At 38.1% G+C, this 27,118-nt stretch overlaps 1 protein-coding gene across 1 annotated transcript; it reads left to right on the top strand.

Moving 5' to 3' along the window:
- Nucleotides 1–1,322: 1,322 nt before the first annotated feature.
- On the top strand, nucleotides 1,323–26,449 carry LOC111865679 (galactosylgalactosylxylosylprotein 3-beta-glucuronosyltransferase I). Its single transcript, XM_023853884.2, has 7 exons — nucleotides 1,323–1,636; nucleotides 8,332–8,393; nucleotides 15,303–15,424; nucleotides 16,005–16,164; nucleotides 18,710–18,856; nucleotides 20,029–20,325; nucleotides 22,652–26,449. The coding sequence occupies exons 1-7, from the start codon at nucleotides 1,414–1,416 to the stop codon at nucleotides 22,748–22,750; spliced, it is 1,110 nt and encodes a 369-aa protein (XP_023709652.1). The 5' UTR covers nucleotides 1,323–1,413; the 3' UTR covers nucleotides 22,751–26,449.
- The last annotated feature ends 669 nt before the right edge of the window (nucleotides 26,450–27,118 follow it).

Genomic DNA, 27,118 nt, shown 5'->3' with positions numbered 1-27,118 from the left:
TATGTATTATCTAGATTTGTTATATGACTGCTTTTTATTTTATTATTGTATTTTTCATTTTATAATTCTTGAATATTTTAATTGTTGAGACTAGATTGCATTTTGCAATGTCATTTTGCTGACGAATTCAATATCCGGTCCGGTTTCCGGACAATGGATCTGTGAAATTATGTATCTATGTATACTACATTCACCCTATGCAACAAAACCTGTCTGACAGTGCAAATGGGCAATGTTGATCTATCCCAGAAAAATGAAGGCTGACATGGGCAAAGCACATCAAAATCAAAAGAACCCAGAGAAAGATCAACATTATCAACAGAAAGCAAATTCCTCACATACAAAGAAGCTCTCAAATCCATATGTAACAACGCAATTCAGCTATGCTGTGTCCACAGTGGCAATAACAAAGACAATATATAATGTGAATGTTTAAATATATGACAAATTCCTAATTGTATTATATTCCTATTATATCTAGGTTGCGTCCATTTGGACTTGACTGCATATCCAAACTACTTTTAATTTATCTGACGAGCTCAACATCCGGCCCAATACATGCAACGGATCTGTGACGCCTGTATTGTCAGCCTCTAATTCCAACACTGAAATCCTCCAGCATTTTCAATCTAAGACTCTCCGATCCATTCCGTACGCACCTTGGTACATAAATAACAACAGGCTTCACGAAAATCTACAAACTAACAAAGTATTCAGTGAAATAAAAGTGTTAGAATATCACACTAATGCACTAGCTGTGGACCTACTTGACAATATCGGAAAGTACACACTGACTGAAGAGATACACCATCCTAACTCTATCACAAGAACCTGAGTAATACCCCATTACAAGTATTAAAATAATACTTACGTGAGAAAAAAAAAACGATTTACGCCTCTGGGCATATCTCATTATCGACCCAGTACTTACTGAATACATATATTTACTGCCGACTCTGCAGATTATGTATATGTGTGTGAAAAGTATTACAACTACTCACACTTCCTCCACTACTGCAATCATTCAACCTACGTTAACTTTCTTTCTCCCAACACGGATTATATATATTTTCTGTTGATTTTTCCCGGAAATCATATGTACACAGGTTCGCCAATATAAATCCACTACTTGACAATTTTTAAAATGTATTCTATAGCATATGATTAGTTTATTTATTTAGTAAAACTGCTCGGCTTAAAAGTAACATGCTATATGCTTCTCATCATAAGTAATAAGAAAACCGAAGAGCGCATAAGTTATGAGTGATATATATATATATGAAGCCAAATTTGAATTACGTTAGTCAGCCTGACATGGCGGTGATTGTTGATTGGTGTTAGTGGACTGTTTGTGTCTTGGAGGGGGGGATGCTGTGTCCACAGTGGCAATAACAAAAGCAATAAATAATGTGAATGTTTCATTGTGATTACTTCATCACAGAAAATGATGATCACATAGCCAGTTATGTAGAAATCTTCGTAGTGCAAATTTGTGTGTGCGCCATGTTTCAAGAAATAACACAAAATAAATTAAGCCTGTCAGTGCCAACGCAAGAAATGAGAACGAAAAGAAGATTGTTGCTTATACTTATTATTATAGTAGTGATCATATGGTTTGCAAGCTTAAGACATAGAGGTAGGAGACTTAGGCTACCAGATACACAGTATTGCCCCCGAAAGAAAATACCTCCCTACCCCAACTTGTTTGTGCTTTTCGGTTTTCAGTGTTTATCCTGCCTACGTACTAACCAAAGGGCAGCGTCCTTGAAAAGGTAACAGCAACTAAACTAACAAAAAAAGTTCTCCACGTTTTATAGATCATACTGTCCTCCCATGTATGCCAAGGTCTCCTAAGTGGTCTCTGCAGCTCTTCTCACAAAAATTTCTTATGCTTTTCTTCCTCTTTCTCTCACTCATGCATGCTGCATACCATGCACATTATATAATCCTGCTTGATATGATCACATTAATATTCAGTGAAAAGTACGAATTATGAAGCTCATTATACATTTTTCTTCGGTCTGTTGCTACATTATGAATAGACATAAATAGATACATGCATTCCACAGATGCATGTCACAGGTTAGAATACAATATAGCAGATGCAGAAAGACAATACAAAACATTCCTGAAGCATAAGCTGTCACATCAGATTAAGTCACCTGGCCACACTATTAACAGCTGCACAGCAATTTTATGGTATGCTTAGAGACAGCTAAAAAGTAAAGTAAAGGTAGGTAAAGGTATCCCTGTAACAGGCCGTGGAGGCCCATAGGGGTGTGAGATGTTGAGGTTCCCACATTTTCTAGAAAATTGGCTCATAGATGGCGGCAAGGTTGTCAGCCCTATGCCCCGGTCACCCTTTACTCCCGAGAATATTCCTGGTACTCATTTCTGTTAGAGGCTGAGTCGACCCCAGGGCCACAGTGCGGCCAGAAGGATTAGGTCAATTGAAAAAATCCAGTGACCTCATTGGGACTTGAACCCACAACTTTCCGGCTTCTAGCATAGTGCCTTAACCAACTACGCTGCCGCATGCCCTCTTAGACACCCCTAGGTCGATATAAAGTTATCAGTCAGACACTTGACTGTAATCAATGTATACAAATATAGGTATTCCAAATTTATGATTAAACACATGATTTCAGACACTCAGATATTTCTTAGTAATATAAATTCATCTGTGGAGTAGAAAATGTGGGTCAAAAGGAAAGTACTATAGAATGATTTGACTACACCATACAGTGTGACTCACCTTACCTTTTGAAAAGTTTAACTTTATTCATTCTAGTCTGTCACACTAGTCTATACTATAGAATGATTTGACTATACCATCCAGTGTAAATAAAATTTGTGTGTGTATGTGTGTATATACATGATGCCTTCACATGTTTCGATCAATTAATGACNAATTTGTGTGTGTATGTGTGTATATACATGATGCCTTCACATGTTTAGGTCAATTAATGACTCATCTTCAGAAGGCAAATAACACTTTGAGGAAAATACTGTTCATAAATCATAGTACATCAAGTTCAAAGTTTTATATATAAAGATTTTAATTAAACTAAAATGTGGTGAGTTAAAATATTAATAAAATTCTTAATGTTTAAAATCTTAAACCGCTAAGTTTTGTGTCTTTGTGTCTCTTCTATCAATGGGACATTGGGTAGACTGCCACCTTTGGAGGTCCTGGCAGTGTTTTTTCTTCTTTATATAGTTTGTTAAGAGTCTGTGTTTGTTGTTGAGCTGCTTCTTCACTTGTTTGTTGAGGCACTTTGCCTTTGAAGATGGTCATTAATTGACCGAAACATGTAAAGGCATCATGTATATACACACATACACACAAATTTTATTTACACTGGATGGTATAGTCAAATCATTCTATAGTATAGACTAGTGTGACAGACTAGAATGAATAAAGTTAAACTTTTCAAAAGGTAAGTCTTAATACATCAGCACCCTGTTCTCATGCACCCCCAATATGGTTTCCCCTTGGGGTAAGAGGACAAGCTTTGCACTTATAAAATACAGTAGATAAAATTATAGTTCTGGCTACTGTAATAGTTTAATTTTGCTTGCTGTCTGGGACTTTTTGCAGATACTGGAGAAAAATATGAATATGAGCCACTTATAGACTTCAAGAAAACCAATGATTCAGTTAGGAGGGAAGTGTGCAATAATCCCAAGTTTGGGGATACCCATGAAACTGGTTAGGCTTATTGAAATGTGTTTAAGTGAAACTTATAGTACATTCTGTGTATGTAAACATATTGTATTATATTGTATTTATTACACGTTCCAGCACATCCATACAAGGCCAAAGCCATTGGATACAGAAGCTGTCACACCACAAGCTTGCCAAATCAGCAAGTAGTCAACAGAACAATGCATATAAATCCACAACAATAAATCGAGCATATGAAACCCGTACACCTCACTGGAACTACATAACCTACCATGTGTATATAAAATATAATACAAAATTGAAACAGATACATGACAATAGATCAAATAATGGGTCATAGCTAAACAAGAAACTATCCCTAATTAAAATATTCATATAAAGTGTAATATGATTTAGTATGTAAAAATGCATTTAATGCTGCTCTAAATTCATTAATATTATGAATTAACTCTTTTACATTTAAAGGAAGGTGATTAAAAAGTTTAATACCAAAATACAGGGTGGACCAGACTCAGTTAGGCAGTTTTTGGTCATTAAAAACTAACCAATCCAACAACACACGGGATAATGGGAAAGTACCTTTGTTGTTGATAGATGGCAGCATCATATGGTATGCTGTGAACAAGGTCAATACTCTACCTACTTAGAGTGCATCGAGGAAACGTCATGGCAGGTAGACGGTTGTCTATCGAGCAGCGTGTAAAATGTGTGCGCCTCTTCTCAGTTACTAACAATGTATCAGAAGTCCAGCGCAGGATTTTGGAAGAATTTGGACCGCCAGCAGTCCACAGGGACACAATCGTCCGAATAAACAAGCAGTTTGATGAAACTGCCAGTGCTTTGAATCCCAAGCATCCTGGTCAGCCGAGAACTGTCCGAACTGCTGACACACAAGCACGTGTTGCTGCGGAACTGGCATCATCTCCTCAGAAATCGAAGTCTACCCGCCATTTGTTGACCCTACTGGACATTTCGAGGACCAGTTTGCGGAGAGTTTTGAGTGACATGAAGCTGACGCCATACCATCCATGGCTTATTCATGTTCTTAACGAGGACAACTTCAACAGGCGACTTGAGTTTGCCAAGTTGATGCTGACCAAGTTTCAGGAGAACCCTGACCTTATCTGGAATACTGTCTGGACCGATGAGGCCGAATTTCACACATCAGGATCGGTCAACAGACACAACTGCGTGTTTTGGCGGCCAGAGAACCCCAGTGCCACCATTGAATACAATTTCCAGTCCCTGGGAGTGATGGTGTGGGGCGGCGTGATGTACGAAGGACTGATTGGCCCGTTCTTCCTTGAAGGTTGCGTCATGGGGGAAACCTACCTAAAGTTGCTGAGGGAAAGTGTCATTCCAGAACTTCAATTCACCAATATTGTTCAGGCGTTCTTGCATCAAGTTTTTCCTCATCGCTGGATTGGCCGTCGAGGGCCTGTGGAGTGGCCAGCCCGATCACCCAACATCACCCCACCAGACTTTTTCCTTTGGGGTTACCTCAGAGACAAGGTGTACGCTAATCCCATTGACAGTGTGAAATATCTACATGAGGTGATTGTTCAGGAGTTCAATAAAGTTCCGGTGAATATGTGTAGAAAGGTGTGTGAAAATGTTGCTTTGCGTCTGCAAGCCTGTGTTGACTTAGGTGGTGCCCAGGTTGACCAGCATCTTGAAAATCGATGACTTATGTGTGTGCGATTCCATTTTTGTAACCATTGCAATTGTTAACATTTATCAGTAAAAATAACATCTAATCAAAAACTGCCTAATTGAGTCTGGCCCACCCTGTAGTAAGGTCCTCTCTGGTAAGGTGTCAAATTTGTTTGAGGGCGATAAAGATCAAAATGACACCTAGTATTAAGGACATGAATTTGTGATGTCATGTGATATAAACCCATACTATTTGCAACAAACATCAATAAAGAAAATATATATTGGGACTGCAGTGGCAAAATTCCCCAATTCCTAAATGCATCTCTGTGAGAGTCCCTAGATCTCAACCCACTCATGGTTCTAATTATTCTCCTGAATTCTGAAAATCTGCATACTGTATATTTTATGTTCAAATTTATCTAAAACAAGAAAATGCTTTACCAATTTTGCATTTGACCTTTGCTTTAGAGTATCCCATTAGGAAGAAAAACCAGACGTGAGTGAAATTGAATTGGACACATCAACTTGTGGTCTGTGCTGGTGATATAAATCTATTGGGAGATAACATAAGTATATAAGAAAAAATACAGAAGCTCTAATTGACACTAGGAATGAGGGTGGCCTAGAAGTAAACACAGAGAAAATAAATATATGTTCATGTCTTCACCAGAATGCAGGGCAAAATCATGACAGAGAGATGTTTAATAGATCCTGTGAAAATGTGGTAAAGTTAAAACATTTGTGAATGGCACTAACAGATCGAAACTGTCATCGTAAGGAAATTAATAGCAGATTAAGCTTGGGTAACGCTTGCCACCGTTCAGTTTAGACTCTTTTGTCTTCTTGTCTGCTGCCTAAAACAGTAAAAATTGAAATTTTCAAAACTAATTTTTCCTGTGGTTTTGCATGGGTATAAAACTTGATCACTGTCATGATCATGAACTATCTGAGTACAAATTGATTTGTTTCATTCTGGTCCGTCACACTAACAAATTACAAAGACAAAACAACTCCGTCCAGTGTGGAAAAAAAACAACACGGCACACCACAAACAAACACAGGATGATACCAAGAATCTCCTTCTCAAGATAGACAGGCGGCACAAGTTCAGCCCTCATCAAGAAAGACGGTAGGAGAAGGGACACAAACCTACTTGGTTTATAAATTTTAACTGAAATAACAAAGTTTAAAAAACTTTAAAATACCAAGAAAGCTGCTGTAGTTGTGGAAGCGTTGGATTTTGTATATCTTGTGCATTACAAACATTTTATGTATATGTATTTAACACTCAAAACACCCAGTGTGATAGTAGTTTCCAAAAAAGTATCAATGTTCCCTCTGATGATGGTCTGTAAAGACTGAAACATGTAAGGGCGTTGAGTTTTCAAGTAGTAAAAACTCCAATAGTCACACTGGATGGAATTGTTTTGTCTTTGTTATCTGAGTCCAATTTATATCCTCACGTCTGTCTTTCTAAGATCCAACTTAATATTATTGCCCCATATTTCTTCAAATATAGTTACTTTCTATCAGGTTTCACTGCCAAAAATTCTGTATATGTTTCTTGTTGCTTTCATACAAGTTACATATTCAGCTGATCATCATTTACCTGTGTTCTCTTTTGGAGTGTGTACTTATAAGATTTTTATTTATTGATTTATAATAATAATTAATGATTCTAGGGTTGTAGACGGAAGTGGTCTTGCCCAATTTCAAGGTTGTGTCTCAGAATTTTCTTGGAGAGTGATGAAACCCATGAAAATTCCATGCATTTTTAACCTAGGTGGAGTTTATTTTTATTCATAAGTTAGGCATCCTGTTATATCACTAATATACAGTATATCTGTCAATCACAACTTTTTGTTTTTCAAAATACCCCATAATCAAGCACCATATGATGAAGAGGGTGATTAGCTCTATCATTTGGGCCCAACTGAGTAGGTTTCATTTGAAAACAGAGAGAGAATCCAATCTCTGAGAGGATGTGTTTTGAAATATAAACAGGACAGTGTTTTAGATAAAAACACTGGGGCCCACCCAAACTCCTATTGAATGGGTGCTGCGGGCTCTTTCCCTAGGGGTAAAGCGGTCAGAGTGTGAAGCTGACCACTTACCTCCAACTAGTGCCAAGGTCAAGAAAACATGGAACTATACAGCCACTCCCCTATATGTCTTCATGGCATAGTGCTTAGTTAGTTAAGGACAGGGACAACTTTACAATTTACCGTCAACCACTATTATTAACTTTGCTCAATTTCAGTATCCTCAAAAGAATCACGGCACACCGAGTGTGCCGGTGGATGGAAAAGTGTTGATACTGTTTCATTCCTCTCTTTAAAACACTTAGGTAGGCCGCACACTGGCAAGCGTCAAGATATGTAACAGTCAAGACACGATCTCTGCAACATGATGCAAAGAGAGGAGCACAGTTGAAATGAATGAGATTATGAAAGAGTCATGATGCTGATGAATCACGAATGAAGCAAGACTGCATATTTTGTCTCATGTCTTGATGCAGTTGTTGTTGGGCTGCCGTTAATTTATGTTGTAGATGGTTTGTTTTTGTACACACATCACTTACACTCACATATTAACTCATTTATGGCTAATGAAGACTTGACAGTCTTGGTCTAGGTACCAACCAACACCATGCCAAACCACACAAGAAGAGAACCTACAACACAGCTACACCACAGACTGAAAGAAGCAGCAAAGTGTACCAATTTCATTAACTTTTAATATATTACAGCTTTAATTTTAACCTTCAAGTGACTTACTGGGTAGTAGTGTCCTGTAGCATGTTTCACATTACTTCTCCTCTTACTATTCTCACTTTGGAATTGTTCTTTTCTTATCTTTCCTTCCATCCAGCTGTTTTTCATTAGCAGGCAACTTTTTGAAATCTGTGATTTTATATTATAATATGATTTAAAACATTTGGCTTTGTATTATATTTAGACTGCTTAAATTACTTCATAATATTTCAGGTACAATAGGTCTGTCTGAAACATTATCTCCAGAATTAGAAATAGCAGCTCTTAAACAGAATGTAAGTATCACTGGACATTTCATTGCTCTTGATTTGACCCTTGGAAAGTGCTAAGAGATTTGTTTGAGCTCCCCAACAAATTGTTGAATAGCTACTGTGAAGCAAGCACATCTGTCATGGTCAGATCCACTTACATACCCTGAAACCCACATTGCTTTAATTCTTGCTGCTTTACTGTACATAAACTCTGTTACTTCATGTGTCAAAATGCCCTGTATATGACAATACACATTAGAAGTGTGTGTTCATGTACAGAATCCATGTGAAAAGTGGCTCTGCAAGAAAGTGAGAAGTGATGGCATACATTTTAGGATGTTGTATTTCCACACAGATGAACTATTTGTAGAGCTGTAAATGAATTAAGTCCTATTGGTCACTAATGGTGAAGGAATGTTCATATGGAGTGTTGAATGCTTGCTGAAGAGAATCTAGATGGTGATGCTGAGCTAGAATGTTCTCCTGAGAATTCTCTGATGCTTTCATAGGAGATAAGTGATACAAAATTATCATCACAGCCTGCTTGAAAACTCCACACACGCTCAAAACTGAAAACATTTAAGACAGTAATAGTGCAGGAATTTCAACCATGTGATCCCACTAACAGAGAAAGATTTTAGCGTACTTACATAAAGTAGGCTTATGTGATCTCGTTCCTGTCTATGTCTCCATTCCCCCCTCCCCATCGCTGCAATGGGGTCTCCTCTTTTATGAGAGGAGGCATCGGGCTTTCAGCGTAAATGCTCTGACTGAGCAAAACAGCGGACTTCCTCCTCCTCTCGGACTGACACTGAATATTGTCTGTGTTGAGCGTCTACATAGTACGAGGTACGGACAGTAAATAGGTCACAAATGGAAGTAAAACAGATGTAATGGACATAATAGGTTTTCTGTGTTTATCACTAGGTAGTAGCATAGTCCAGCTTCATGGCAGTCTAGGTAGCAGATGAGCATGCACATGTTCAGAGGCTGGTTTCAGTAGTCAAAATGGTGACCGCTGCTTGAGGAGTGTAACACCAAAGAGCAGCTTTCAGTTGTGCTTTTTTTGGGGGTCAGAAGGACTCATTTCTAAGGTTATTCATAAAGAAGTATTTCCTATTTATAGTGGGAAGCGTTTATTGCATAAAGCAGTTCACAACTGGGTCAAAAAATTCTCTCAAGGACGTTGGAAAGTGCAGATGATGCTCAGCTAGGTCGCCCTTTGAGATTGCAACAGAAGTAACTGTGCAGCAGGCGGAAGAGTTGATTCGAGGTGACACAAGGATAATGATAGTGTAGCAACTGCACTAGGGTGTTCCCATGGTTTAGTATACAGCATAATGCATGACCATTTGAAGTTTTTAAAATGTACTCATGGTGGGTGCCCAGAGAACTGAAGGATCGAGAAAAAATTAACCGAATGAGTCTGTCCTTGCGACATCTCTTACAGTATACAGATGATGGAGAATATGTGCTTAACAGGATTGGTACTGGGGACAAATCATAGGTACATCACTACCAATGCGAATCAGAGCATGCTTCATTACAATGGAAACATCCCAGTTCACCTTCAACCAAAGAATTAAGGTTATGCCATCAGCTGTGAAGGTTATGCTTATTTTGTTTTCGGATACCCAGCTAGTACTGTTAACCCATTTTCAGAAGCGTGGTGAAAATGTGAATTCTTCATCATACTGTGAAGTTCTGTTGAAGCTTCAAGATGCAATTCCCAGAAAACATCCACACTAACTGGCAAGAGAGGTACTGCTTCATCTTCACAGTGCCAGACCCCATGCAGCCTAAGCAACCCAGGAGAGAATTCGGGAACTACAGTGGGAACTTCTTGAACATCCACCTTACAGCCTGGTGTTGGCCCCTAGTGACTTCCATCTGTTTGGTCCGCTATAAAACCATCTTGGTGGCAGACGTTTTGCTGATGATGAGGTTGAAATGGAGATGTGAAAATGACTTTGACAGTCAAAAGACTTCTATGCTTCAGTTTTTGACACACTGGTGAAGCGATGGGAGAAGCGTATCAGTGTTGATGGAGGATATGTTGGGAAATTTTTTTTTTTTTTTCCAGTTCCAAATATCACACGTTTTGTTTTATATCCATTTGTGACCTATTCACTGAGTCCCTCATGTATCAAAATGGACCAAGATGAAAACACTAATTGTACACCCAAAAGATTTGTATTCTGTCCTAGACATTTATGTTCTTGAGAAATGGTGTGTCCTCTTCGATTGGATGAGGGATTGGCCTTTCAGTGTAGGTGCTCTGAGCAGAGCAGCGGACCTTCTTCTCCCCTCCCCCCCCCTCAGCAGGAGACTGAATGTTTACTGTTTTGAACAAGTTCCTATACATTTGGGTGGACCAAAGAGAGAATACTAACTGTAACACCCAGAAGATGGAGATGACCATTGCTAGGCAACAGCCTTTACATATTACATATGTATAGGTAAGTCCAAACCATGGCCGTGCCATAGCTTAAGCGGTTAGTCGCTGGCTTCCCACCCCAGCGGCGTGGGTTCGATCCCAGGTAGTATCAAGTGGGATTTGTGGTGGACAGAGTGGCGCTGGGGCAGGTTTTCTCAGAGTATTTCGGTTTCTCCTGCCAATCTTCATTCCACCAATTGATCCACAATCACCCTCACCTATCATCTGGGGCTGGTACAATAGGCCAGAAGTGGCCACAGTACAAGGGACTTAGTCACACCCCACTAGCAATAAAAAAAAAGTCCAAACCATATTAGGCGGGTCCCTTGTCACCACAGCATGGTGTATCCTCAGGTTGCGGATGGAGGGTAGCTGCGAATATATTGAATAAACAGATGCAGACAGCCGACAAGGTGTGGTCCTCCAGCTTGGGGGTTGGGCATGGGGATAACAACTCCTCACCGTAAAAATGAGCTTGTTACGAAAATTCTAAAGAAACCTCGGACCTGGACAGATTCTGGGGTAAAGTATCTAAGCAAAAGAAAATGGATGTAAGATTTGATACTTGGAATGTTAGAAGTACAACATAGGGCAGGTATAGGGTATAGGGTAGGCACCCTATGTATGTATAGGGCAGGTATAGGGTATAGGCAGGTATGTATAGGGCAGGTTTGCTGAGGGCAGTCCAATCATTGAGGGCAGCAGATTGAGATACTGACCACTACCTGGTGGTGGCAAAGGTTAGGGAAATACTGGCAGTGAGTAAAAGAACACCACACAGAATTCATATGGAGAGGTTCAATCTCAAGAAACTAAGCAAGGTAGATGGTAAGGAGCAGTATTGTGTTGAAATCTCAACTAGGTTCACAGCTTTGGAAAACTTAGACACCAGTGTGGATGTTAAAGAAGCTTGGGAAACTATTAGAATATCAGAATTTCTGCCAAAGACAGTCAACATTATTTTGAACTGAAGAAGCATTAAGCCATGGTTCCTTGAAGGATGTTCAAAATAATTAGACAAAAGAAAACAAGCNCCTGAAGATGGGGGCGATACGTTCCTCCGAAACGTCGGTTAACACCACATATACACGGTGCCAAATCCCAGAAGACTGCTTTCTTCAAGCAAAATTTAAGTTTTTACAGGATCCAATCGAAATAAATAGGGATAATATGAACAATATAAGACATGAAACCAGCAGGCATTTCAGGAATATACAAAGAAGGAATTTGTGAAAGACAAATTGATGAGCTTGCAATGAGCAGTAAGAACAAGAACATTAGAGACCTGTATAGAGGAATAAATGACTTTAAGAGGGGTTACCAACCTAGAAGTAACTCAGTGAAGGATGAGAATGGTGATCTGCTTGCAGATTCCCACAGCATTTTGAATAGGTTGAAGAACTACTTCTCTCAGTTATTGAATGTACATAGGGTCAATTATGTTAGGCAGTTAGAAATACATACAGCTGAATCATTAGTACCTGATTCTAGCCCTTTTGAGGTTGAAAGTGCTATTGCAAAATTGAAAAGGTATAAATTGCCAGGTAGTGATCAAATTCCAGCAGAATTATTCAAGCAGGAGGCAAAATAGTACATTCTAAGATCCATAAGCTAATTACTTTGATTTGGCATAAGGAAAAATTGCCTGATCAGTGGAAGGAGTCTATTATTGTAACAGTTCACAAGAAGGGTTGATAAAACTGACTGTAGTAATTATCGGGGCATATCACTGGTATCAACTTCATACAAAATTTTATCCAATATTTTTCTCTCAAGGTTATGTTCATACATAGATGAAATTATTGGCTATCACCAGTGTTGGTTCCAATATAACAGATCAACTATGGATCAGATCTTTTGCATTCGTCAGATATTGGAGAAAAACAGGAGTACAGTGAGACAGTGTATCAGCTATTCATAGACTTCAAGAAAGCCTATGATTCAGCTGAAGGATATATTGTACAGTATTTTGATAGGTTTTGGGGTACCCATGGAGCTACTAGGCTGATTAAAATGTGTTTAAACTAAACATATAGTAAAGTCCATATAGGTAAATGCTATGCTGATGATGTGAATCTATTGGGTGATAATATAGATGCCATAAAGAAAGACACAAGAATTCCCAGAATTTTATGGAACCCGAAGGTTCATTACTGTATTCACAAGAGCCCTCCACTGGTCTCTATCCTGAGCCAGATCAATCCAATCCATACCATCCCATCCTATCTCTCTAAGATCCATTTTAATATTGTCCAGCCACCAATATCCTATATGCATTCCTCGCCTCCCCCATTTGTGCTACATTCCCTGCCCACCTCATCCTCCTTCACTTGATCATTCTAATTAAACTTGGAGAAGCTCCTCATTTTGCAGTTTTCTCCAACCTCTTGTCACATCATCCATCTAGGGTCAAAATATTCTCCTAACACCCTGTTCTCAGAAACCCTCAGTTTGTGTTGAAAAACACAGAAACTTTAATTGACACTAGTAAGGAGGTTGGTGTAGAAGTAAACACAGAGAAAACTAAGTGCATGTTGCTGTCTTGCCACCAAAATGCAGGGCAAAATTGTGACATAAAAGATAGGCAACATATGTTTTGAAAATGTGATACAGTTCAGATATTTCAGAAGGACTATAACAAATCAAAACCTGAGTCAGGAGGAAATTAAGAGATTGAATTCAGGTAATGCTTGCTACCATTCAGTCCAGAATCTTTTTTCTTCTCATTTGCTGTCTAATAACATAAGAATTAGAATATGCAAAACTGTAATTTTGCCTGTGGTTCTGTATGGGTGGGAAACTTGGTCTCTGACATTAAGGGAGGAACACAGACAGAGGGTGTTTGAGAACAGGGTGTTGAGGAAAATATTTGGCCCAAAGAGAGATTAAATGATAGGAGGTTGGAGAAAACTGCATAATGAGGAGTTTCATAACTTTAGCTCTTCTCCAAGTATAATTAGAATGATCAAGTCAAGGAGGATAAGATGGGCAGGGCATGTAGCACAATTGGGGCAGAAGAGGAATGCATGTAGGATATAGGTTAGAATGCCAGAGGGAAAGAGACCACTAAGAAGACCAAGACACAGTTGGGTGGACATTAGAATGGATCTCAGAGAGATAGGATGGGATAGTATGGACTGGATCAATCTGGCTCAGGATAAGGACCAGTGGAGGGCTCTTGTGAACATGGTAATGAACCTTCGGGGTCTATAAAATGCTGGGAAGTCCTTGAATAGCTGCCCATTTGGTGGCTTCTCAAGAAGGGCTCAGCTCCATGAGTCTGTTCACGTTGGTGAAAATGGCTCTCACCTGATTTTATCTTCAAGAGAGACTTGGGTTTCACTTACATGGCAAGGCAAATTAAAAAAAAAACAGTGGGCACTGAAGGTCACAAAATCCAGCACTAATGCATGTTCCACTACATGATTTTAAAATTTGTGTTAATCAGTACAAAGAACTGGACTGATTTTTTTTTTCTTTCTCAAGAACATAGTTAATTTTGAAAGGTACATGGAGCAGATACTCCACCCATTTTTCAAGTGTCTAACTGATGTGGAATGCTGGTATGACTTTGTTAATGCTTTAGTACAGCAAGGCTGTTCTTGGACATGAGGGATGTCTGGAGACCGAATTAATAGTGGTCTGTGGTTAGCAGACACCTCTGACGCACGTGACTTTAATTTATGTGGAACCATAAAGCAAAAAATTTACAGATTAGAACTGAAGGAAAATATGAGAAGATTACTGTATATACAAACAAAATGTCAGTGCATGAAGGTAGACTTTTCATGGATGTGCCAGGAGTTTGTATGAAACAACAGAGAGCATTTCAGACCTGTGCTGTAATATGCAACTTTACTTGGGACTGTTTTTATGCTGTTGGATGTACTAGCGGTCTGAATGTGTGCAGGCCCAACTTGGTGGGAGGAGTGTCCAACTTTTTCACCTGAGAATTTCAACAATATGCAGGGAACTCAAAAAATTCTCTCATTCTGCAGTATTGTCTGTATTCTTGTACTTCACTCTTTAAATTGTGTGTTTAATTTTCGTTGAATATCTGTGTCGCACTGATGATTCCTTGGTGTGTATTGTTACTCCCTGACAACATTTCACTTCTCCTATATGCATTATTATCTCATATTTTGTTTCATTTCAATGTGCAGTCAGTCAAGCAGGTTCTGTATCTCCGCAGTTGTCTGAGTGCAAGATGAATTATATTAATAGTAATTAAAACAAGAGAGTCATGCCAATGCTTGAATAGGAAGTACATTTATTAATGCTGTCTTTTCGTCTGTAAGGATCATTACTCTGGCAGTTTGAAATAATAATATGTGTGACCATTATATATTATATATTGTGTAGCACTGAATTTGATGCAAGACTAGTGGGCTAATACGTGAATATTTAGCTTGATAACTGAAATATTTCTATGATAACATCTTAGTGTTAGAAATGGAGTGCTTCATAAAATGTTGTGGTTTGTTTTTATTCTTCAGTTAGCAAAACTGTCTTCAGAATGCAGAAGTTTAAAATCTTCAAGATTTAACCCCCATTTGCCAGTGGTCTATGCAATCACGCCAACATACGCAAGGCCAGTTCAGAAAGCAGAATTAACACGGTAATACACATATAAGTTACACAAAGAGTAGAGAAGATCCTTTAAAACAGTTATCATTGCTCTGCAGGCACTGTTATTCTTCAATATCAACAGTTTAAAATATGTCATATATATACCATCCAGTCTTTGGACTATTCAGAAAATGGATTGAATTTAGTATAATTTTTTAATCTAATGAAGGACTTTTTAACTGTTAGGGGAATGTTGTAATATCAGTGTACCAACAGTTTTACACGTAGGGAAGAAAAATTATTACATATCTGTTTAATAGTTTGTATTCACCTGACTGTCAGAATTCAGATGTCAATGCCACATTTCAATCCTGCATACACAAATATATTATAATTTTATTTTGAGACTTTATGCAGACATTCATTTCTTGCATATTTTTTTAAGGCATGTCCTACATCCATGACTTAGTCTTACAAAGAATCTAATGTAAATAAATTCTAGTTTCATTTACATGTAGAATTTCTCAAAAGAAAGAATTAATATATTGTATGTCATGATATCACAAGTCTGTGTTATATTTGACTGCGTTCCAGTTGTGTCGCAAATTAAGTTGCAGTCTTTTGTACAGTTTGTCACACACACTGATGCTTGTTCCCAACTTGCACTGGATTGTTATTGAAGATGCGGAAAGTCCATCATCCTTGGTAGGAAAACTCCTAAAGAATTCTGGCATTGCATATACACATCTGACTGCAGCCACTCCTAAACAATGGAAACTCAGAGAAAAGGTCTGTTTATAACCAAGTTCATGTAAAGATAGAGTTGTCACTTTGCTTAATTAATTAAGTATCACAACATGGAGGTGTATCGGGGAGTAGAAATACAACTCCATCATTCTTGACCTCAGCACTAGATGTAGGTGAGTGGTCAGCTTCATGCCATCACTACTTTATCCTTGGTAACCACTGGATATGAGGCTGGGTGGGCCCCAGAGTCAGTCTGGATGCTGTGGAGAAGAGAAAAATCTCTTACCCCTATTGGGAGTTGAACCCTGGCTGTCCAGACCATGACCCATCACCATACTGCCCACGCTATCCTGACTTCTTAAGTAAGTTCAGTATTTATGAAAAATATGCTGTCTTTGTTGAGCAGAGCAACTTAAAAGGGCAATGTGTGGCTGAGCATTTACTTACTTTATTATTTACATTTGTTCAGTAATATCAGTTGGCTTATGATCATACTGTTGTACAGTATTCTTTCAAGTATATATCTCAGCATCATATGAGCGAAATGGTATCCTCCACTTTGGAATGCATTATTTCCAAATGTATTTTTATAATTTTGAGTGTGTTTCATCTTGGCATTCATTTATTTCTTATACAGGTCAGTTGCTCATAAAGTAAACTGACAATAAGATTTTGTATGCTGCATAGAGGTAAAGTACAAAAAGTAAAGATATCATTGTAACAGGCTGTGGAGGCCCGTAGGGTTGTGAGATGTTGAGGTTCCCACATTTTCTCTAGACAGTCAGCTCATAGATGGCGGTAAGGTTGTCAGCCTTACGCACCGGCCGCCCTTTACCCCCAAGAACATTCCAAGAATATTCCTGGTACTCATTTCTGTTAGAGGCTGAGTCAACCCCAGGGCCATAGTTTGGCTGGAAAGATTAGGTAAATTTAAAAAAAAATACAATGACCTCATTGGGATTCGATCCCGCCTCCTTCCGGCTTGTAGCATAGTGCCTCAACCAACTATGCTACCGCGTACCCCCCGCTGCATAGAGGTATGAAGGATTTTTTTGTTGGTGACTTCTGGACAGTGCTTCCATGTAGTGAACATATGTGTCATGATTGGCCTGACTTTGTGGAACAGCATCCACCTCTTCTGCCTAAGTGCATGCTTGCAAAAATTCTCACTGTATCTTGTTAATATACACCATGCCAGTGACATTAAGTTAACAATTAATAAATATATATGGCATTTTTAAATATGAATTCCTGCTAACAGTGACATTACAAATCTGTTAAGTGACTTCAGAATTATTTTTATTATACTCTTTACATGAAGTGACAGTTATTGAAGATTAATCATTTGCAGTAAAATTTGATAAATACATGGTTTGGAGTGGTTAATATATAGACAGTTTTGCTTATTGAGTCTCAGTCCTGACTGATTGAAATATTGACTGGGTGTTCTTAGTTATTCCTGGCACATCTTTGGATAATCTTTGTCAGCTGTTTGCAGCATAACAACCATTTCTGCTGCTGTTTTTCCCAAAAGGAAACAAAACTTCACAGCAGCACATTGTTCATGTGAATCAGCCATTAAAAAATAGACAAATTTTAAAAAAGTCACTTGGAAAAAATAAACCAAACACTAACACAAACTTCTCTGACAACACCAGCCGGCATACTGATTCAGGAAGGTGCTGCAAATAACCACTAGGAGCAGAAGCCTGTACTACAAGCGCCCCACCTCCTAGAAACAAATTCCGGTTTTTTGGGGTCCCCCTTCATATCTTTAAATAGATTCCTGTCATATCCCCTCCTATCCTCTTGTTACTCCTGTTGGTGTGGTAGAATTAAGCAATCTAGTAAATGAATATGAGAGAGAGAGAGAGAGAGACCTTTTCACTTTATAGAATTGGCTTATTGGCCTTTTGCTTGTAGTCTTACTCTCTTCAGTAACTAATGGTACATGAGTGAAGTTTTAGAAATCTTAATGATTATAAAAGTGTTTGTAAATTTTTTCTGAAACACCAGCATCACTTTATTGTTCTTTCTGGATGAAAATTTATAACGTGGCAAATGGACAGCCCTACTTGGGTCTCGTGCACTACCACATGTGGAGAATGGAATGTGATTTTGCGTGTCTGAAATACGTACATTTTAGGATAAAATGGAAGTAAAGATTTGCCACAATCATGAATCTGATTAAGAAACCTTTACTGAATGCTTCCTGCATTGTTCATACTGCCTTGAGCAATCACACTTCATAAGTGATTAAATCACTTCCCATAGTACCTGACTTCTGCATATGCTCACATTACTATGCCCCCTTTAGAATGGGAACAACGGCGCATCATTGCCAGTAATGTAGACGATTACATCACCATTGGAAAGTTGCTAGATACCATTTTCAAAATACTTTTGGTTTTCATAGGCTGGTGGAAAATTCAGACATACTTAAAGAGGATTTTTCTTCTGTAATGTTGCCTGTGCAAGGTATAACATACACTGGTTCATACAGTACAGAGACTTCAACTGTGTGAATGAGCCTTCTGTATGGACAGACAGTTGAACTGTGAGACACTGAAATGTTTGTATTTGACAGGAATCCAACTGGAAGAAACCACGTGGAGTTTTGCAGCGCAACACTGCATTACAGTGGATCCGAAACAATCTGAAAGCTGATGTAGCTCAAGGAGTCATATATTTTGCAGATGATGACAACTCATATGGCTTAGAAGTATTTGAAGAGGTACATTTGGCTTCCAACATATTATTTGTAACTAGTTTAATATTTCATATTTTCACATATATTTTTAATATTTTGCACAAGACTTTTATTAAGTACGGCTGAACTCCATTATTAGGACAGGAATATTTGCCAGTTTCATAAATTAGTAGGGTATCAACAGATGTCTATATGTGTAGATAATCAATAATCATGTTTGTAAAGTGTGTTACTGAAAATAAAGCAGTTATGATTGAGATTTGAAGTTTTCACAGTGATGACTATGAAGAATGCTGTCTTCTGGGATGTGGCACCATGTAGATCTTGTGTGAACCGACGTTCTGGAGGAACATATCACCTCCGTCAACCCTGACGATGGAGGCAATATGTTCCTCCAGAACGTCGGTTCACACAAGATCTACACAGCGCCATATCCAAGAAGATGGTATTCTTCATAGTTATGATTGAGTACAATTTTCACAAACTAGCTTGGTTCAGGACAAAAGGAAAACAGCATGACCTGACTGGCTAAATAAGGCTGAACTTTTTAAACCTAGAAGCAGACGTTATCAACTGTATTTCACACACACAACTCTGCTGTTACAGAATTTTAGATTAGTGGTGCTTGTAAGAAAACTGTCAATTATTAGATGGATGAAATTTTGAAAAAAATGTTCATGAATTTGTCATATGTTTTTGCATCATATATATTTGATTTATTCTCATATTATTTTCAAAAGAGTTTGGTTATGGAACATGTTTTATAAAATTGTGAAAATAGTTAAAAAATTAAATTAAAACATTTTACAATAAAGTGTAGATTACATTTCATTGCAGAAATGGATTCCCCTGTTTTTATTAAACAATTTCATGCATGGCATTTTATAGTTTGCATGAAAGGAATTTGCAGAGACTGATAAATTAATACAAATGTATTTGTCCCCCCCCCCTCCCCCCAGGAAAAAGTCTTCCATGACATAAAACAATACTGACACTTCTAGGATCAATAAAGATGTAGTTGTTTGTTTTTACAGTAATTAAATTCTGAAGTTATACACATTTAGCCATATCTTTTAGTGTTTATTAAATGTAGTTCTTTGTTTTTACAGTAATTAAATTCTGAAGTTATACACATTTAGCCATATCTTTTAGTGTTTATTAATATCTGAGAACAGAAACTGTCTTTATTCCACCAGATGAGAGACACACAAATGGTGAGCGTATGGCCTGTAGGACTTGCTGGTGGGCTTATGGTGGAGATGCCTGTGTTGGACCCCAAAACAGGTCATGTTACAGGATGGAACAGTGCTTGGCGACCAGAACGACCATTCCCTGTAGACATGGCTGGCTTTGCAATAAATTTATCTCATTTTCTGAAACATCCAGAAGCCAAATTTTCCTTTAATGTGGAAAGTGGTTATCAAGAATCGGAGATTCTACGACATTTGGTAACTCAAGAACAACTTGAACCCAAAGCCGACAACTGCACCAGAGTTAGTACTAGCTCACTTTATAACTACAGTAGATGTAAAACGTTAACTGTTTTCTTTGGGTAACAAATTTGCTTTATATCATTCCAAAGACTTGCAGCTGATGACTGTAACGTGTTCAAGGGCGACCATTGTGAACTGGCAATAATGCTAGTAACCAATACACCTATAACAATAATAAGAGGATGTTGTTATTTTAAACTTATGCTAGTATGGTGTTGTGGTCAATAGCAGTCATCCAGTTTGCAAAGTCACATGTTTTAGCTCCTGAGGATGATTCAGGAACAGTATGCCAGTCTCCTTTGGAATGTACAGGGTCTCCCAGAACAAAATTCCTGTGTGAGAATCAGACTTCAGAACCAAGTAATCTCCTTTGTAATGCTAAAGGAGTCATCCATAAATCAGTTCCTCCACAGTAAACAATCAATCCAGGTACTCCATAAAGCCTATTTTCCAATTATAGAGTTCCAGCCCTACCAATCTTGTGCTGTTGATGTTCTTTGGTAACATAAATTTCTAATGCAGCAATAAAATTCAGTTTAGCTCGTGGGCTAGCATGTTGGAACTGATGAGCAGATGGCCATAAGACTCAGACTTACTTTAATCAAATTCTTATTGCTTGCAGTCATTGTCATTGTCACTCATCACCATTATTATGCACAGAATTTGTCTGTATTAAGTTTGCTGGACATAATCTCAAAATTCTGCACTGTCACTGTCTTTGTAACTGCTGATTTTCAAACAGCATTTCATACTGAATTCTTAGATATTTTTACAGTCTGTCAGCACATCTCATTAGTGTCCTCACCAGAGCTTTCCCAAGTGATATTTTTCATGTTCCAATACCTGAATATTTCAATGAAAGGTTTAATTTTGATTATTCTGTTGGAAATTGAGAGTACTTTCAGAAACTTATTTCCAACAGTCCCATTGTATAATGTTAAGAGAGTATTCTAACGGTGACAAAACCCAACAAAAGTTAGTGACAGCTTACACTTGTTTTTACAGAATCAAATTGTTTACATTATTTTCAAACTGTATACATGTTCCTGATAGTTGGCTTTGTTTGTGTACAATAATCTGAATATTGAAAAGTGCTACCTATTCTACTGCTTCCATTGTGCCATAAACAAAATGAATAAGGGCATTTCCTTCTTATACAGCTGATACTAAAATATTTCTGTTGAGGTGAAATCAAGTCTGTCAGTAAAAAGGTAGGGATGGGAAAAATTACAAACAAAATCTGTGAACATATGTTACAAGCACTCTGCACTGCCTAGTTCAGCTTTTAGCTATCTAGGAAATGGGAAATCTAATGAAAGGAAATTATCAATGAATCAGTATTCAATGTATGTGTTACAGCAGATTAATTCTTGTATAAGTTACAGATATTATTAACATGCCAAAGTCACAAGATGACATTAAATTTCTTTCAGTACGAAGTGGTTTAGACCATGTAAGATTTGAGGCTTTCACGGCGGTGACTATGAAGAAAGCAGTGTTCTGGGATTTGGCACCGTGTATATGTGGTGTTAACCGAGTCTGCTTTACCGTTTCTCACGGTGTTGTCGCTTGCAGAATTCTTATACTTTTTCTTCTACCCTGAAGATGGGGGCGATACGTTCCTCCGAAACGTCGGTTAACACCACATATACACGGTGCCAAATCCCAGAAGACTGCTTTCTTCATGGTTTAGACCACTTTACGATTTAAAAAATAAAATAGGATTGCTGTGTTATCTCAATACCATAATGGAGTCAAGTAAAGAATTCATGTAGACTGGCTCTTTCCCCTGCTCTCAGTCTTCTATTCCTATTGGCCAGTCTGTTCTGTGCTAGCATTAGACAAGGGGTGTCAGGATGGTAGAGTGGCAGACCACCCCAGCTCTTATCATCACTGCTTGTGACGATTCTTCCACTGGCTCAAATATAGTCTCAAAACACATATATGTATATATAAGAAATGCCAGGCAATTTGTTATAATTTGCAAGACGATACAGTCTCTAGGTAAGGAACAGTTTTTGCCTCTGTCACCAAGTGACTCTTGTGCAGAGAAGTCAGATACAGGGTTCAGTGTGATCATCTTCAACTTTATTTTACTTTAGTTTATTTGAGATTAGCACTGTAATGGGTAATTATGGATTGCTGCATTCAAATAATGTTTCAGTTACAGTTACTAGAAAGGAAGTAACATTTTCTGATTATTTCAGCTAAATAAAATGAAGTCAGTTTTTGGATGTGATGAAAGAAAAAGTTGGTTTGTCTCATTTCCGAAACCAGCCCCAGTCTAATTTGGATATACAGGAGGACTTTTTTTTTTTTCCTGCAGGTATATGTGTGGCATACAAGAACTGAAGCTCCCAAGCTCCAATCTGAAAAACAACTGAACAAGAAGGGCTTGAAATCAAATGCGGGAATAGAGGTGTAACATGGATAGATCTCATCATACAGATCTGCTTGTATTGCTCAAATGTCTGACTCAGCTAAGTAACATTCCAGTTGAAGAAATGTAATGGGTCCTGCCATGATGAAATGTTTGTTGTCAGACTTCATCATCCAATGGGTTGGAACAAGTCACTTCAACTATGATTCATTCCATGATCAAAGTTGTGCTCATTTCTCTGATGCATATTTTTTTATCAGTATTGCTGATGGTAAGGAAGATTCAATCTTAAAACTTTTACTTTGCAGTGGTATCTAGGGGAGTTGGGAGGGTCGAAAGGTTTGAAGCACAGCCTCCTATAGAAGTATCAGTAGTTTGATTTACTAAAGTGCCAATACAATTCCTTGTTGGGTATATCCACCTTCATAAGGAAAGCTCCTTTGTCACATCAGTTTTTATTGACTTCCACCTTTTATAAACATGGCAGCACTTATGCTTTTGTGTCATTTGTCCAGGCGCATTTAGAGTGGAATGTTTGGTGTGTTATTTTGAAAACATTATTTCCACTGTATCAAAACACTTTGTTTTTGAAGGCAGTATTACCCTCCCATTAACATCTGTTTTAATGGGTGACTTAACATTTCAAAGTGAAATCTCATTTAAGGGACAAAATAAAACATAATTTTTATTAGAATTTATAATTTATATGCTACAGTATGAGTTGTGATTATTTATTCCTGTTAGTTATTAGCTGTCTCATGTGCAACTTACATTTTTAAAACCTCGGAAAGCTTTAAACATTAAAAGCACTTCTACATCATGGGTGTGTGCGAATTACATATTTCAGTCAACAGTGATCTTCTTCAAGTGTCTTAAAAATTGCTGATGGACTGCTGTGCTTCTGTCTGTAAGTTCAATGTTTGGGGTACTCCCTCATCTACGTGCCCATATGTCCTATAGTGATGGGTATTGTCATATATAGGGCATACCCCAAAAATTGAACATATGGACAGAACACAGCAGTTTCATCAGAAATTTTCAGACACCAGTAATGTGTAAGTTATTTTAAAATTTAAAGCTTTTAAAGAATTTAAAAAAGAAAGTTCATGAGAGATGGCTAATAACTAACAGGAATAAATACGCGATGTGCAAGAGGACAGTACGATACAATATTATTGAGCTGTGATGTTTACTTCAAGATTCATGGCATTATAATGCAATTATTAATCTTTGAAATTTGTGCTTCTCTTAAGTGATGAAAAAGGTCAAGAGATTAGTACCTTCAGGTGAACAGTCGCTATCATATTCTTGTTTGAGACCCAGCAACTGTTTTAGACCTAGCATTTAATGAGACATTTATGGTTCATAATATTGTATTAGGTAAGAAACTTAATAGCAGGTACCTAAAAAAAAAAGCCCTCATAGATACTGATTACATGTTTTGGTCACCCCTGTACTACCTTTAATGAACAGATAAATGAGAAATCTTGTGCTCTCATGCTGTCAGTTTTGTCTCTATTGACCCATTCTGATCAAATTTACATACTGCAACAAAACACAAATGGATAAAAGCAGAGATAAACAGAGAAGTTACAGTTTTCCTGCTTCCAAGGATTTCATTTATTATGAGCCCCAAATTTGGGGCACATGTATAATTGAAAAAAACAATTAGATAATGTACACTATTTTCAGTATATAATGTCAAGAGTCTAGAATTTAAAATTTTTCAAAAGCTCTCTTCAATTTCTGAAATTTTTATTTGGTGGTGTATTTTGTAATTTTGAGGCTACTTTCACTTGGTCATCTTAGAGTCATTTAAAAAGAGCATTAAAATCACTTGTAAGAGATAATAGCTGGCTTTTCCAATGTATTATTTTATCAATAGAGACAAAAAGCACAGCTAACATACCACACCCTTGTTTAAATCATAAATGAATTAATATGTACTTTACTTGCTATGTAGATTCTTATCTTTCGAATGTACCATATTATGTCTTCTTTTAATCTGTAAAATACCTTGAAATACTCAATAAAATATGTTTTTATTCATATTACGTCGTGGTGACAGGGGGCGTGGAGGTAACCCTCCTTGCCACCACTTATTATTATTCTTCTGCGACAGGGGTGGATTGGTTGTCTCACCGCTGTCACTATCTTGTTAGGTCTTAGGGAGGGTCTCAGGTAAATTTACAATCACTGACGTATCGGCCGCCTTGGCTTGAGTTTGCAATTCTCCTGGAGGATTCGGAGGGAGGCTGGAGTCGGCAGGGAAGACGATAACACTCGAGGGACTACTAGGTTCAATTAACATCACAGCGCATTTCTATCCTACTCTATTCACCTGTGTCGCTATATACATAATATATACACACTTTGCCGATGTTTGTCGGTTCGCATTACATTTGGGTTATTATCCTGTAGCACACACATCACTCCTGCTCCTCTGTCACCCTGCTGTTGGGTACCCAATACCTCTCTCTATCTCTCTCAGTAAACCTAGTCCATCTAGTCTTCACTTTCTCTCCCTGGGGTTTGCACTTTAATATTATCACACTTAATGTTCATGGCTTATATGAGGTAAGTTCACTTACTTGAGCTGAGGAAACAGGCCGCCATCACTACACACCAACCACTACTCCTCGCCATCACTTTCTTGGCGATAGCTTACAGCTGACTCTCTGACAATCAATAATATTAAAAAAGTTTTTTGATTGATTCTTCTCGAGTTTATGTACCCTCTTTTTGCTGACTCGCTGGGTTCCGGGGGTATTGGGTCGGTGTGGCCCACTCATTGGCTGTTTATCGAAAGGGGGTTGACTCTTTCAGGTCTACCGCCCTATCCAACTCAGCGTTTTCCTCTTGCCATAGTTCTTTTATGACCCACTTCATATAGCTTCTTCCTCAATGTCAGCTTTATTACGCTGTCGTGCTAACATTCTGATTACAAAGCGATTGCCTCACCACTGGCGTTATACTTCTGTGCAAACTCCTGCTTCCTGGTACATTTCATTATTTCTATTTCTTAATCTTAAAGTCTAGATACACTTATTCCAAATTTACCCCCAAAAAAACATATCTACTTGTACATAACCCTTGGGTCATAACAATTCATTTCTGTGTGTTAATCTGATAATAATAAGTACACCTAGCCTGATCCTTGTATGAATTCCAATTGCTCTTCTAATGTTAAATTTTTGGATATTTTGTTAGCACTGTATATTATTTTGTGAGATTATTGTAAAATATTTTACAGTAATGTGAGGTGCATAACATAATGTAACGTGGACAGTGTTGCGCAATGATGGAAGGAGTGGAATATGTGACATCACTCGCGGAAACACAGAGTTCACGTGACCCCTACTTCCTGTTGCGCTGTCCATGTTACATTATGGCACAATGCCCATAGGAGAAAACCCCAGGAAATGGCAATTGTGGCTGTCAATGCACTTCATAAAGATTATAAATGTGATACACACACTACCAATACACTTGCCTAGGGACCACTGGCCATTGCCCTACAGCTGTAGTATTCATGAGTTGGACATATCTCAACTCGTGATTTGAAGAGACAGACCTTCAAAATGTCATATTTATTCAGATCTGGCATGCAAGGGGTCAACTTGTGCCTCCAACATCATTCCTGCAAGCATGTTGCACGGGGTTTGCTTTTAGTGTGTGCGCTTGTGTGTATATAATCACTTTCCTGTTTCCTACTACAGACCTAATAAAAATACATTCAAAAGAGACTGTGGCATTTACTCCATACCCTTCCCGTATGTATGGTACTCATGGCTGCTAAACTACGAAGGGCGTTCCGTATATAATGCCTCCTATTTTTTTGTGTTAATATGTAACGTCTGAGGTGGATGTTGGTGGTGTTGTAGTAAAGGTTGAACCTTCCCGCCAATGTACTGTTAGTTTGGTTGTCATGCGACAGCAGAGCAGTCTACCAAAATGGCATCTGACATAGAAGTGTGTACGAAACAGAGATGTGTTATTGAATTTCTCACTGCCGAACAAATTGCACCCACTGACATCCACCGACGCTTGCTAAAGGTGTACGGAGATGATACAATGGATGTCAGCACAGTGAGGCAGTGGGTAGTGCATTTCAACAGTGGTGAAAGTGAAATGTGCGACAAACCAAATGCTAGGCGCCCCTGCTCAGCTGCCACTCTTCACAATGAACAGCGCTTCGATCAGCTCATCCGTACAGATCGGCAGATAATGCATTTATATTCAACTGAACTGCACTATGAACATAAGAGACAAAAATTGGATCAAAAACTCAAAATAACTGAACCAAATTCTTGATACTAGAATTCCCTCCATATCAGGTGTAATGATCATTATACTCCCATTGCTGTGAATCTTTGAATGAAAACATGGATGATAAATATTGTTTTTGAGGCA

Source organism: Cryptotermes secundus, unplaced genomic scaffold (assembly GCF_002891405.2).
Source record: "Cryptotermes secundus unplaced genomic scaffold, Csec_1.0 scaffold19, whole genome shotgun sequence".
In the NCBI taxonomy this organism is placed as follows: Eukaryota; Metazoa; Arthropoda; class Insecta; order Blattodea; family Kalotermitidae; genus Cryptotermes; species Cryptotermes secundus.
The sequence above is the reverse complement of the archived record's forward strand: the minus strand, read 5'-3'. Positions and strand labels throughout refer to the sequence as shown.

Bases quoted from the DNA above. Each gene is read 5' to 3' on its own strand.
- LOC111865679 (XM_023853884.2), top strand. From the start codon at position 1,414: ATGTTTCATTGTGATTACTTCATCACAGAAAATGATGATCACATAGCC. The intron at 8,394-15,302 runs GTAAGTATCACT...TTTATTCTTCAG, and splicing joins TAGCAGCTCTTAAACAGAAT to TTAGCAAAACTGTCTTCAGA. The intron at 20,326-22,651 runs GTTAGTACTAGC...TTTTTCCTGCAG, and splicing joins AAGCCGACAACTGCACCAGA to GTATATGTGTGGCATACAAG.